We start from the raw sequence: 12,738 nt of genomic DNA on the forward strand, positions 1-12,738 counted from the left end.
TGAGGTTTCCACGAATTGCTATTGAAGCAATTAGATATTTACATCATAGATATGATCTATAATGCAACCAACCAACCCCCAAAACCCCTCAGCCCACCGCACGCCGTGCTAACCACGCAGTTTGGGACGCTGAAGGCACAACAGCGTTACCCCATTACCCCTTTCCCCATGGTTTTGGCGGGGCTTACGACCTTCCCTCAGGGGCAGCCCGCGCCTCAGGCGGTGACGTCACACCCTCCAGCCAATGGCGTCCTCTGTTTACCGGGGACTCATTGCATATTCATGAGGGGGGCCCCACGCCTGCCGCAGCGGCTCCGAGCGGGGGGCGGAGCCAGGGTAAGCCCCGCCCTCTACCCCTCCGCCTTCCCCCGCAGCCGCCGCCGCTGGGCGCATTAATGCTGAGCGCCGGTAGCTGCAAGCCGGCTGAGCCCTTCCTCCCGCCGGGTGCAGGCGGCGAGGATGAGCCAGAGAGACACCCTGGTGCACCTCTTCGCTGGCGGGTAGGTGACACCGGCCTCGGCCCTCCCGCCCTTCTTCTTCCCTCACGGGCTTCGCGGAGCGGGACGCGCGGTGCGTGCCGTCCTGCAGCTCCCCCACGGCCTTACCGCTATACACGGAAGCGGCGCCGGTGGGTTTTACCCACTTCCCTGGGTTGTGCGGGTCCTGCCCGCTGCTGGTGGCGGCCGCGGCCTGGATCAGCCCTTCCAGGCTGGTTGTGCGCCTTGCGGCCCAGGCCCGGGGGTGCTTCGGCTGCCCTGGGCCTCGCTGCGAGCCTGAGGCGGTGCCTGCCAGGCCCGGCCCCGTGTGTGGCTTTCTGTTACGGGCACCACGCAAGGGGAACGTGGGTCCTTGAGGAAAGGGAGTGGAGGTTTCACTTATAAATAGCTTGTTTTCTTTGATACCACGCCAGGAATTCCACCGTTATCTGGCGTTTCTGTGGAGAAACATATTGAGCCCTTCTCAAACCCATCGGGGAGGCTGCCGAAGGGCGCCAGTCCCCTCAACAGCCCAGGAGTGACAAGAGGGTAGAGCTGGTATCAAAGGGCCGCTGTGTTACTTGAATGCGGATCGTCTCTGGTGCCTGTTGCTTGTAGGTGTGGGGCTTGGTGCGGTCATGGAGCTTTCTGCCTATGAAGGAGGAAGAAATCGGAGAGAAGAATCTAGTTAGAATATGTGGCCTTTGTAGCTTTGGTCAAGTTCGAGGTAACTGGTATTTTTGCAGATGTTAGTCTGTCTTCATCTCATTAGGCTTTGTAATGCTTGGGATGTGTGCAGTCACACAGCATGTGGTCCCTGCAGAGGCATTTAGCTTAAAAGAGAAAGCTGGGGATCCTGTTTGGCTTAATTATAGAAGTGTATTTGGGTAATGAGCGTGGCTGTGGGGAAGTGGGAAAAGGGACAAGACTGCATCCAATGAGAGTTTGGATTTCCATTTGTGCTCCTCCTTGACAAAGTGAACTGACTCCCTCTGGGCTGGAGTGTTTCGCAGGGAAGGATCACACAGTGTTTTACTCTGAGCACGTCTGGGTGAGTTGGATACAGATTAACAGTTCCTTAGCTTCCAGCACGTTTGCAGGTTTCCAGTGTTACGCCTGATGCAGGTTTATGTAGGTGCTTTTTCCACCCCCTGAACTTCTGACACTCTGTTTAAGAGGGGAGGGATTGTGCATCAGGAAGCCCGAGATGAACTAGTGCGTGTTTTATCTTCAGCCTTCACATCCCTGTAAACAATCAGAAAAACTGGAGTGCTGCCTTATTTATTGTAGCACTTGAACTTGATAGCTCTGCACAGCAGAGATAACTAGGCAGAATCATATGTAATGATAGAGATAGGTTTATAAACCTGAAACTTAAGTCCTGATGAAGATTGCTCAGCGCAACTCATTTATAGCTCTTTTTTGCATAGGAGTCTGGTCTGTGCTTAGCTGCTGTCCAGTTGGGTAAAGGGTTATGCTGTGAGGAAAAGGCTGAAAGCCGTGTCCTGCTGTGCCAACCACATGTTTCCTGTGCCCTTAGTTCAGCAAGGCTATCTGTGTGTATTTAGTTGAGTTTAGCAGTAGAAAAGTTACTCAGGGTCATCTCATGATTTCTTCACAGGCATGGTGGAGTACAGGTCACCTGAGTGATCTTGAGTCTTCAGTGCATCTAAGGGAAAGGAAGGACGCTTTGTTTTCCTTTAGGTTTTGCTGGAGACGGTATGGGAACAACATTATTATCTCAATCTGCTGGTTTGTTTGTTTGTTTTTTATAATGTCTAAGTTCAGACTTCAGTTCCTGCTTTCTGTAATGAGGCTGTAACTAATGACACTGCTGTTTTAGTAATGCAGGTGGGGTGGGCCACTATGGGGTTTTTCTAAAGCTGCCTAGGTTGTTTTATGACCCATTCAACAACTGACAGCCTGCAATACTTTGGGCCATTACAAGCTTATGTTGGGAGTTAGTGTCATATGCCTAATAATTTTTTTCTCCTGATTCCTTTTTTCCTATCTCTGTGTCCTTACCCCTTTCCGACAGGTCTGACAGACTCTTTTACCAGTGCTGGCTGTGGGGGCAGTGATGGTGAGGGAGTTACTCAGCACTAAGTGCTTTGTTTTTTAAAGTAATTCATACTCAGGTAGCTTCATTTTTAAGAATCCCATCTCTGTTTCATAACTGCCTATTAATTGTGAGTACAACCAGTATTTTGTGGTAGAAATACTAACTATGAAGTTTAAAAAGAAAAAAATAAGCATTGATTTTTGAAATGGTTTAAATATAGTTTCTAGCACCATCAGTGAACTGGTGCTTTCCCCTTGTTTTTTAGTAGAGGGGAAAACTCATCTGAAAGGTTTTGCTGGACTAGTTCATGCATTAGCCACTGCAACAAGGAAGTACTACTTCATTTACATGTAACCCTTCTCCCATGCACTACTTAGACCTTCCTGGCTTTGTGAAAATAAGATATTCTATATGTAAAAATAACAGCCATTACATTTAGAACTAGAAAATGCGTAGCATGAGAAGAGCATCACATGTGCAGGAAAGAAGATAGGAAAAAACAATAATTTTAATAAAAAAATGGTTACTGACTTTTAAGAACACATTTGTTAAGGCAATTTTAACTGATAGAATGTGTAAGCAGTTGGTTCCCTGGAATAACTTTGCTGTCATCTTAATGCATAGTTTTCTAGACTGTGCAAAACTGCCATGGTGCAGTCTGTACTGAAGAGTACAACATACCTGACTGGATCAATAGTGTACCTGCAGTTCAGGCTCGTGCTGTGACATGTTTGAAATCATTTGAGTCATGTTTTGTTGTGGTAGCCCTATTTGTCAGGATCTGTTTCCACAAACTACATAGTTACCACATTTGCATTTGCTAATAGTATCTTGCTGTTGTGGGAACTGTTACTAGCTGGATCATGATAGAAAATGATACTTCAGGTGAAACTCTTGATTTTACTTTTATTCCTTCTAAACTACTTGTTTGCATTGCACAGAACTCATTTCATGAGTTGAACTGCAGAATTTTTGGCCTATTATCTGGTTTTCCATCTCCTAGTCAAATAGCAACTCTTGTCACTGCAGGCAGCATGTTAGTCATATAAACTCAGGTGCTGTTATTCCAAACCAAACAATACATTGAATGTGCTGCATCCTTAAAATTACAAAGTCTTGTGACTGAAATATAGGCTTTAGATCAACATTTTAGTTCAAGTATATTAGTTGGGTTTTTTTGTTATTAGACTACTTAAGCAACAAAAAAAGGAGCAGGAAGACCTTAATGTTTTCTCTTATAGAGAAGATTAATGTGTTTTGGATTAATCTACTTGCAATTGTAATTGGTCCATCAAATAAAAATTTGTGTGTTGGCTACAGAAATAATTTCCAGGTTTTCATGATTTGTTCTTCATTTTCAGAAAGCTTATGACAGTAAGTTTGTATCATACAAACTTCCACCAGGGCATGAGAACTTACCTGTTTCCTCAGCAGAAGGAGGGATTGGTTTGGGTTAGGAAGCGGCCAGCTGCTTTTCTGAGTTCAGGGTTGGACAGTCTCAGGTTTACTTCCTAATTCTTTCTTTACTTCTGGTGTTTCTTGCAGAAATTTGGCTGTTTAGTATTTTAATAAGTGAGAGAGTATAGGGAATTATTAATTATTAATTATCCTGATTATAGAACTGTCTAAAATTGATCTGTAATGCCAAACACTGATTTTTCTGACAGAGGTTCTTAGCAAATCTGTCTAGTGGCTAAAATAGCAAAGGCTCTAAAAATAGATTTAAAGTAAATGTTTGAGTTCTTCAGAAAGATCAGACATGGTTGAAATGTATCAAGTGAACCCTTGGGGTTGTTTGGTGTTTTTTAGATCTAAGGTGATACTAGTTAAGAATGTGGCAGGTAGTGTGATGATATGGACTTTTTTTACTCCCTTTCAGAAAACAGCCAGTTGGTCTATAGCTGATTTGCCAAACACTTGGACCTTAGAAAACCCTTGACCCTAAAATAGGTTCCTGGCACAAGCATGGATGTCTTTCAGAATGCGTTCTTCCTGTTACAAGGCATAATGAGGTTACTACCTTCCTGTAGAAGCTTCAGGTTATTTTTGTGTTCAGATACTTTTCTGTGTGGAATAAGCCAGTGTTTGTTTCAGGTGCTGGGCAGCTTGGGGTTTGCTCCATGAAGTTACCCAATTGTGAAGAAATTGTTGTTGATACTCAGGAAACTGTGAAGTTGGCATTTCTTGTCTTTCCTGCTAGACGACTGATGCTTTCAGCTGTTTTTACCTGATACAAATGTCATAGTAAAAGTTTATTTACCCTAGTTCCTAATAGAAGCTGCTGCACATGTTGATGTTTGTTTTGGATAATGGAACCCAGTGATGCTTGTTCCCCTTGTAGAAACCCAGATGTAAAAAGAGGAAAAACACATGTCAGCACATCAGGGGAATTTTATTTTCACACTGATAAGTAGAAATAGCAAGTTTAATTAGTATTTTTAGTTTAAGGATTAAGCTTAACTTAAACTTACTGAGTTTCAGGGAAGAAACATAATGGTGAATAAGGGGGTTAGGAGTTTCTGCCAGTACTTCTAGTAGTTATATTAATATTAAAGATGGAAAGGTGTATAATATACAAGTTTGACAGTATAATAACAGGAATCCCCTGAAAATTCAGGATTAAAGAGATACAACTTCCAGAAACAGTAAGAATGTACTAGCTAAAGCCCTTAAAATCTCTCAGAAGAATGATGCTGTATCTGTTGATGTGAAAGTTAACTCGTGTTTTGAGACAACTCTATGAAGTTGCTGATAGATTTGGGACCTGAGTTTGGAGTTAAGTGGTGAAGAGATTGGAAGGACTTCTGTTTGCGTTTTGTTCCTTTTGACAGAGTTTTGAGCTCAGTTCTCTTGCTGGTTTTTTTGGCAGCCAGTATTTGCATGGGACTTTCTTTTTCATACAGGAAAGAGAAACAGCTGGTAAAATACACGAATGAATGTAGACCAAAGATAACAGGGTCAAGGGTTATCTTTGAGTCTTTAAGACTGGTTGCAAATCCTGTGAAAGGTGAGTCTGAGGCTAGTACTATGCAGCTTTGTCTTTTAATTTTTATGTAATACATATTGTTTTGAAGGAATCAAGGTCTTGGCAGTGACAGTTTCAGTTCTAGCTCAGCTGCTACAGGGAATATTCATCTGCTTTGGAGCATTCATAGACAGTCCAGTGGCTGAAGTTGAGACCCTCATCTGTGTTAGAGGTGCCTCTGTTGTTAATTGCAGGGTGTAAGGTAATAGTAGAAGGTACTCAACTATTCGGGACAGAGGCAGGGATTCCTTGGTAGATACCCTACACTTGTTAGAATGAAAAGCGTTCTTGTGCAGTCATCTTTGGAAATAGAGCCTGGGATTAGAATACCGAACTGGATTAGGTTTTTAAGCATGTCTTTATTTCTTTGCAGTGTCTCACAAATAATACATGATTATCTGGGAGAAAATGGTTGTCAGTGCTGCATCTGTGTTGCATTGCTAAGGCGTTTAAAGCCCAAATAGTTCCAAGTTTGGTTTTGTTAATCCAGTGAGGTGATGGACTACTAAATGCACATCAGATATCAAATCAATGGTTTTGCTTGATTGGGGTTTTATATTTCGTTTGTTGGCTTTTTTTTCCCCAGGTTCTTCTGTCCCAGAGGTGTCAAGTAGACATCTCTGCCTAGTTTTAGTGTTAAATTTGTTGCAGTCCTGCAGATTAGATGATTCAGATGATACATGTTTTTGTATTTGTTTCTCTGACCACAATGTGTCTTTTGCCTTCTCTTACAGGTTAAGATGCAGATTGAGATCTCTAACTTGACTGTGGCAATAGTGGGTTTTTAATCTTTTTACCAGTGTGCTTATTTTTGTGGATTTACCTATTGATCTGTGCTCTTCTGCCCTTCAAATTACTTGGGACTTAGAAGTGGGTTCTTGTGCCCCTCTATGATGAGGTGTTTCTGATGAAAGTCATCCTTGTAAGGTTTTTATACACTTGGCAAAGCTGAAGAAGGCTTGTAGTAAACATTGTTTAGAGCCAAATGTGCCATTTAGGATAGGTAAGAAGAGCAAGTCATCATTTGAATAGCATTCAGTGGAAACTGGTGTAAGCATTCAGACACAGGACTGCCTTAGGTTTTGCCCTTCTTCAGTTCATACTCTGTCAGCAACAGTGTATTCCTTACCTACTTATTCTAACAGGTGAAACTTGCCAATCCTGGAGAAAAAGTTGCGCATTACCAAGTGCTCTCCCAAGTCCCAGTTTGTTGGGGCCTAGCACATGACTGGAGATGCTGAAGCCCAGAGTGGTTTAGGTAGTAAGAGTTTTGTGAGCAATTAACAAAAATCCCACTTGTGTTATTGAGAAGAAATGTAACAGTTTTATAATTCATTGGAGATGTTTTTCTGAACTGTGTTACTTCCTAATTTGCATTAAACCACAATTTATAAGATAAACCCCTTAATTTGAGCTGGTGAGGAGGATGGCACGAGTGGTGGCAGTAGTCTGCTGGCAAGCTATAGAACACTTTCTAAACTCGAGCTGGTGGGTGGGTGTAAGTGGCCAGCCAGGACTCTGAGCACAAAGTAGCAGCCGTCTATCTCTCTCAGTATTTCTAGTAGTCTCTTAAATAAGCAGGGCCGGAAATGTATTTCTAAGTAAAATACACTGTCATTGATGCTGGTGACAGAGCTGTGGGCATGCTGCTTAGAAGTTGCTTATTTGTTCAGGGTGCATAGTTATTGAATGCTCCCTCTTCTTTGTTTTCCTACAAGCTATGTTTATTGACAGTTTCTCATAAACAGATTTTTGTTGAGCCTTGCAGTGTTTATTTTAAAGTTCAAGTGAACTAGATAAATCAGTGTAGTTCCTCGATTATGCTTTCACTCAGTGATAGAGCTCACACTCAGTGGATGTTGTGACTGCTGAGCAAGGTCTGGTTCCTCCACACTATGGAACTTGTTTTGGTCTGGTGAGGGCACACTTCCAATACTGTGTTCAGTTTTGAGCTCCTTCTTACAAGAAAGCTATAGGGGTGCTGGACCAGGTCAAGCGAAGGGCAATGGAGCTGGTGCAGGGTCTGGAGCACAAGTGTGATGGGGAATGGCTGAGGGACCTGGGGGGGTTTAGTCTGGAGAAGAGAAGGCTCAGGGAACCTTATTGCTCTCTACAGCTGCCTGACAAGAGGGTGGAGCAAGGTGAGTGTCAGCCTCTTCTCACAAGGACAAGAGGAAGGGGCCTCAAGTTGCACCAGGGGAGGAGTCGGTTGCATCTTAGGATAAATTTATTCATGGAAAGGGTTGCCAAGCATTGGAACAGGCTGCCCAGGGAAGTGGTGGAGTCACCACCCCTGGAGGTATTTAAGAGATGCTTAGATGTGGCACTTAAGGACATGGTTTAGTGGTGGACTTGGCGGTGCTTGGGTTTACAGTTGGACTCAATGGTCCTAAAGGTGTTTACCAACCTAAATGATTCTGTGCTTTCTCTATTATATGGGGCTTTTTGAGGGCTGGGAGAATGGGGTATTACATTTTGACAGAAATGGGCAATTTTGCAAAGACTTGTGGGCAGCTTAGAACCATATAGCGCTATGAAACTTCTCTCGATTTTTAAATAGCAATGTTATGCGTTGAAGATAGGGGAGAATTTTAATCCTATCTATCACTACTTAGTGGAAAACATTCGAAGTATTCTTGGGTTCAGGTGAGACATCTTAAACTGCTTAAATTAAAAAAGAAAAACAGCCAAACAAACCACTCAACAACACTACAGGTAAACTGCCAAGGGTGCTGATTATTAGAAGTTACTTGACTGACAGATTGTGGTGCAGGTGAAGGGTGCACAAGTCTCAAAGGGAGGCAGGTGATCTGCTGCTTCCTTCTGATGCATATAAAAATAGTGCTGGCAGCTGCTACATCGGCTGGTTAACACTGAACAACTACTTGCTGTAGGCTTGTTTAAAAACAGCAAGCACTGAGTGGCTGTGTGTCTGCCCTCTTCCCCAGTAATTGAGCTGAATGCAGTGTTTAACCCCTCCACAGTGAATGTCTGACAGAGTGCTGTTACAGTCGGGCATCCCTTGTGGTCGCTCGGATATGATGCAGAAGAACATGCAGGATACAAGCTCAAGGTCAGTGTTAATCTTCAACTCTGGAAAGTTTTTACAGTGTGACGTAGCTGTGGAGCCAGTAGCAATAAAGGCTCCAAATTCCAAGCCCTCTTGAATAATGTAGGCCAAGTTTTTTTTTCTCCTTCGTTGTTCTCCCTTCTATAATGTTTATCTCATTCATATTAACCATACCGTGTGCTTTCTCCTGCTGTTACTTTGCTTGAAAACAAGTCCTCATGTAACCTGTCCAAAATCAAATGTAGAAAGATCTTTAAATAGACTTGAGGATCAGAAACAGAGGGTTACAAGAAAGGAAGTGAACTCTAAAGCCAGCTTCCTATGTGGCCTGTCCAGGCATGTTACCGTACAGAAGTGTCTGCTTTGAACTGCAGGAGATGCAATATCTTGCTGTCTGTGTTGAAGATGCTCAAGCTCTAAAGCTCCATGTCAGGTGTTTTTGAGGGCTGACCTACCTGTGCTTCTCATGGTAGTGTTAATGTAATGAACCACAACATGTTACAGGCTCCTACTGCTTCCTACGCTTGCTAAATAAATATTAGCATGTGTAGATGTCTCTTCCTGCAACTGTTATTTTAAGAAGTCTATTTGTGGCTGAGCATCAGTAGAGTAAACAGACAGATGGTTCATTCAGAGGTATTTAAACATGCTCCTCTAAAAGCTGTGTCAGTAGCACACACTGGAACACTGTCCTCCATCGTCCTGTGAAAACACCTTTTTCCAGACTGACAAACTTAATTTCTTTCATCAATTCAAACTTGGAAAGGAGTATAATGTTCAGTTTAATGTTGGAGTTAGGGGTGGGACATGATGCCTTTAGGCTCAGTAATAGGGTACGTCTAGGTCACTGGATTTAAATAGAGCATTAAGTGAACATCAGCCATTATCCTACATTGCAGCTGTTTGGCATTGTCAGTTGAGTTCATACAAATAGATTTGTTAGGGTGCAGTGTGGGTGGGTGCTTGAGCCTTTCATGTTACAGCAAAATAGCTGATAACTATCATGTCAGAATCAAACATCAGCTCTTGTTACTGCATCAGAGAAGTGAAAGTTGGGCCCTTTGAATCTAGTACAAACTGTATTTTTGTGTTAGTGGATTTCAGGCTGAGCTGTTAGTAGCATTAATACCTGAATGTAAGCCTGGGTTTGGTGGGGCTCTTTCTTGGTTATTTTTTGTTGTTTTCGTTCAACCTTTTTTCTTTTAAGGATGCTTATAGTGTTCTGGTCATGGTTTTAAGAAGGTATTTGGCAAAGTTAAGAATACATAAAAATATTTGGAGGGAGCCCTTTTTTTTTTTTGTAATGCTAAAGTGAAGGGGTTTGGGATTGTCGTTTGGAAACACAATTCATAATTTTGATGTTTTTCCCTCTGTATGTGATTGTAGGTAAGGAGATAAGAATACAGATATTAAGTCAGTTATGAACAAGCACCAGAAGAATCCTCTGAGCAGAGCTGCTGAGGCAGCAGGTTCCTGGCTGTGTTCTGCTCCAGCACAACAGGAGTAACTCCAGTGACAGCACAAGTCATGCGTGGTTTGCCTTGGCTTGCTCACAGGAGTGAGTGGTGAACTGAAACAAGATCTGCAAGTCTTGACGTGCTCAGCCACTAAAGCTCTTCTGCCTTTCTAGGTTCTACTCTATCTAGTCTGTTTTGCTGTAATGAGCAGAACTCAGGAAACACTCGGAATCATTGCTTTCACAGTAGAATGGCCGAAGTACAAATGGCGTTTTGAAGGTGTTTTCATAAGTGTCTTAATTTTGTAAAATTGCCAGTTTTTACTAGGTTTTACATGGAGTCCTGTGTGCATAGTGCAGATAATACTTTTTTTTTTTCCTAGCCTTAAGGATTTTTGGCACCTTATTTTGGTAGTCAGGAGCACACTAAACAGTCAAAAAAAAAGAGTTAAAAATTACCATAAGGAGTTAAACATTTCAGATGCTGAGCTTCTTTCCAGAACTGATTTGAACAGTATGTACTGAAGACTATGCATCTGAACTACTCTGAAGTATCTTTGTCTGTTTAAATTTCCACTCCAAGTTGTGGAGTTGACAAACTGACTGAACAGTTTATTTGCCTTCAAGGGTAAATAACTGCAGCTTTGTCATGCATGATCCATTGTTACTTCACTTCTTGGAATTTGACTGTGTTGGGTATAATGTTAATTATATGTGAATGTATCCTTCAGTGTCTTTGCAGTTAATGTGATGATCTTATTTGCTCTGCAGATGTGGAGGTACTGTTGGTGCAATTCTGACATGTCCACTGGAAGTTGTGAAAACACGATTGCAGTCCTCCTCTGTGACTCTCTATGTCTCTGAAGTCCATCTCAACACTGTGAATGGTGCTACTGTCAATCGAGTAACGAGAGTTTCTCCTGGGCCTCTCCATTGCTTGAAGTGAGTGTACCTGTTACTAGGTTTTGGTTACATTGGGGAGTGAGGAGTAAAGAGGTGTGTTGGGCAAATCCCTATGGAAGATTCAGACTCTTGCATCTATCGTGATGCTACTGAGATGACTTTCCTTTATTTACTTTTTAACTGCAATTAAGTTCCACATTCTGCTCTTCAGAATGTCCTTCATGCTTGAGTTTGTACTTGGAATTAGCCAAAGCATGTGTACCCTGTACAAATCACAGCTCCAAACTATGTCTCTAAAACTCACTGGCAATACTGTTATATTTAAGTGCCAGACTGTTTTCATCCTGAAAAAATGTTAGCATAAGACTTTTAAAACTGTCTTGTGTCCAAATTGTAGATATTGCTGAATATGGGGGCAAGAAGTCCTATGGAAATTAACTGAGCTTCTTAATCTCCCTCAGCTTTCACCACTCCACACTGTTCCTTCCTTTCAGTACCTTCTGGTGGATATGTGGCTAGTAAGAGTTAGGCCAGATTTTTGCCATGATCTGGAATGCTTTGTTCGCATAGCAGCTCACTGAATGGGACTGCCCTTCCTCTCACCAATGCTTCTGATGTTCAGTAGCCAGAAGGCAAGTTGTATGGCTACAGTTAAACTGCTTGTACAGGCCACAGGCAGGTGTCTGGTACCTGTCCAGGACACTGTAGATCCAGAAGAAACAGTGGTACACTGTACTCCTGAGTTTCTCTTAAGAAACTGAGGTTCTAGCTGTTTTGTGCACATGCATGTGTTGTATGTGCATATATACGTAAGTGTAACACATGATATCGTGGTGGTAGTGATTTTTAAGTAGTGTGTTTAAGTGGAATTTGATATAATCTGGTGCTGTGCCCTTGCTGATCTCTGGTATATGTTAAGATTTCTTATAACAGTTCCTTCTGTAAGTGTTATAAATGCTTTCAAGATGATGGGCATGTCAAATTTGTCATTACAAAGTGCTTTTGAGGATGTGTTCAGTGTTCCAATTATGGTTGCAGAGCAATGCCACCAACAATTAGGTGTGACAAATTGTATCTGATTGTTAAGGATACAAATATAAGATGTTGTTGGACACATTACGTGCTAGCATTCCTAAGTAGTGATGGTAACTTTACACAGCCACCACTTTATTTTTGCTTACTGAAAACAAATGTAAAATTTCAGTTGAATTTAGCAGTAAAGCTGTGGTGGTCCAGTTGTTGGAAATGGGAATAGGTTTGGTATCTCCTTCAGTGCTATAGATGGCTTTCACCTGTTTGTTCTCATAGTAAATTCCAAACAAAATAGCCATGTACACAAATGCAGTTTGCTTCATAGAGTTATTGACTTGCAGTTAACTGGCATGTCATTTTGAAGAAGAAATATACGGGATCATTATTTGTGTGTATTAGCCTCTGTTTCTAAATAAGCATGGAGTTCTGTTTGGCAACATCTACAGAAGTAGTTACGAATTAACTTTAAATCTGGTTCTTAAGCAATTGCTATAGCAATAATGGGATGCAGATAGTCCTTGTTTCTCCTCCAATATCCTGCCATTCTTCTTAAAATACCCTATCTGGTTAGCATCTAGATTGTTGGATAGATTGGTTTCACTAAAACTGGCTATTAATGGTTATCCTCTTATAGTGCCAGTTTACCTACCTGTATAATGGTTTTCAACTTTAAAAACCAGTTATATGGGGAGGATATTCCAAACACGTAAGTAC

General features: G+C 42.0%; 1 protein-coding gene across 3 annotated transcripts in view; it reads left to right on the forward strand.

The window, feature by feature from the left end:
* The first annotated feature begins 372 nt into the window (after positions 1–372).
* The window catches only part of SLC25A36 (solute carrier family 25 member 36), a 33,068-nt gene continuing 20,702 nt past the window's right edge, over positions 373–12,738 (forward strand). Inside the window, exons 1-3 of one of the 3 annotated variants that reach the window (XM_080624388.1) lie at positions 398–500; positions 8,548–8,636; positions 10,861–11,031. In XM_080624388.1, the coding sequence (XP_080480514.1) occupies positions 8,551–8,636; positions 10,861–11,031 (257 nt within the window). In that variant the 5' untranslated portion in view covers positions 398–500; positions 8,548–8,550. Of the gene's footprint in view, positions 501–2,130; positions 2,196–8,547; positions 8,637–10,860; positions 11,032–12,738 lie in introns of those variants that run through there. The other 2 variants (XM_080624389.1, XM_080624390.1) reach the window with 2 other exon arrangements.

Source organism: Psittacula echo, assembly GCF_963264785.1.
Source record: "Psittacula echo genome assembly, chromosome: 7".
NCBI lineage: Eukaryota > Metazoa > Chordata > Aves > Psittaciformes > Psittacidae > Psittacula > Psittacula echo.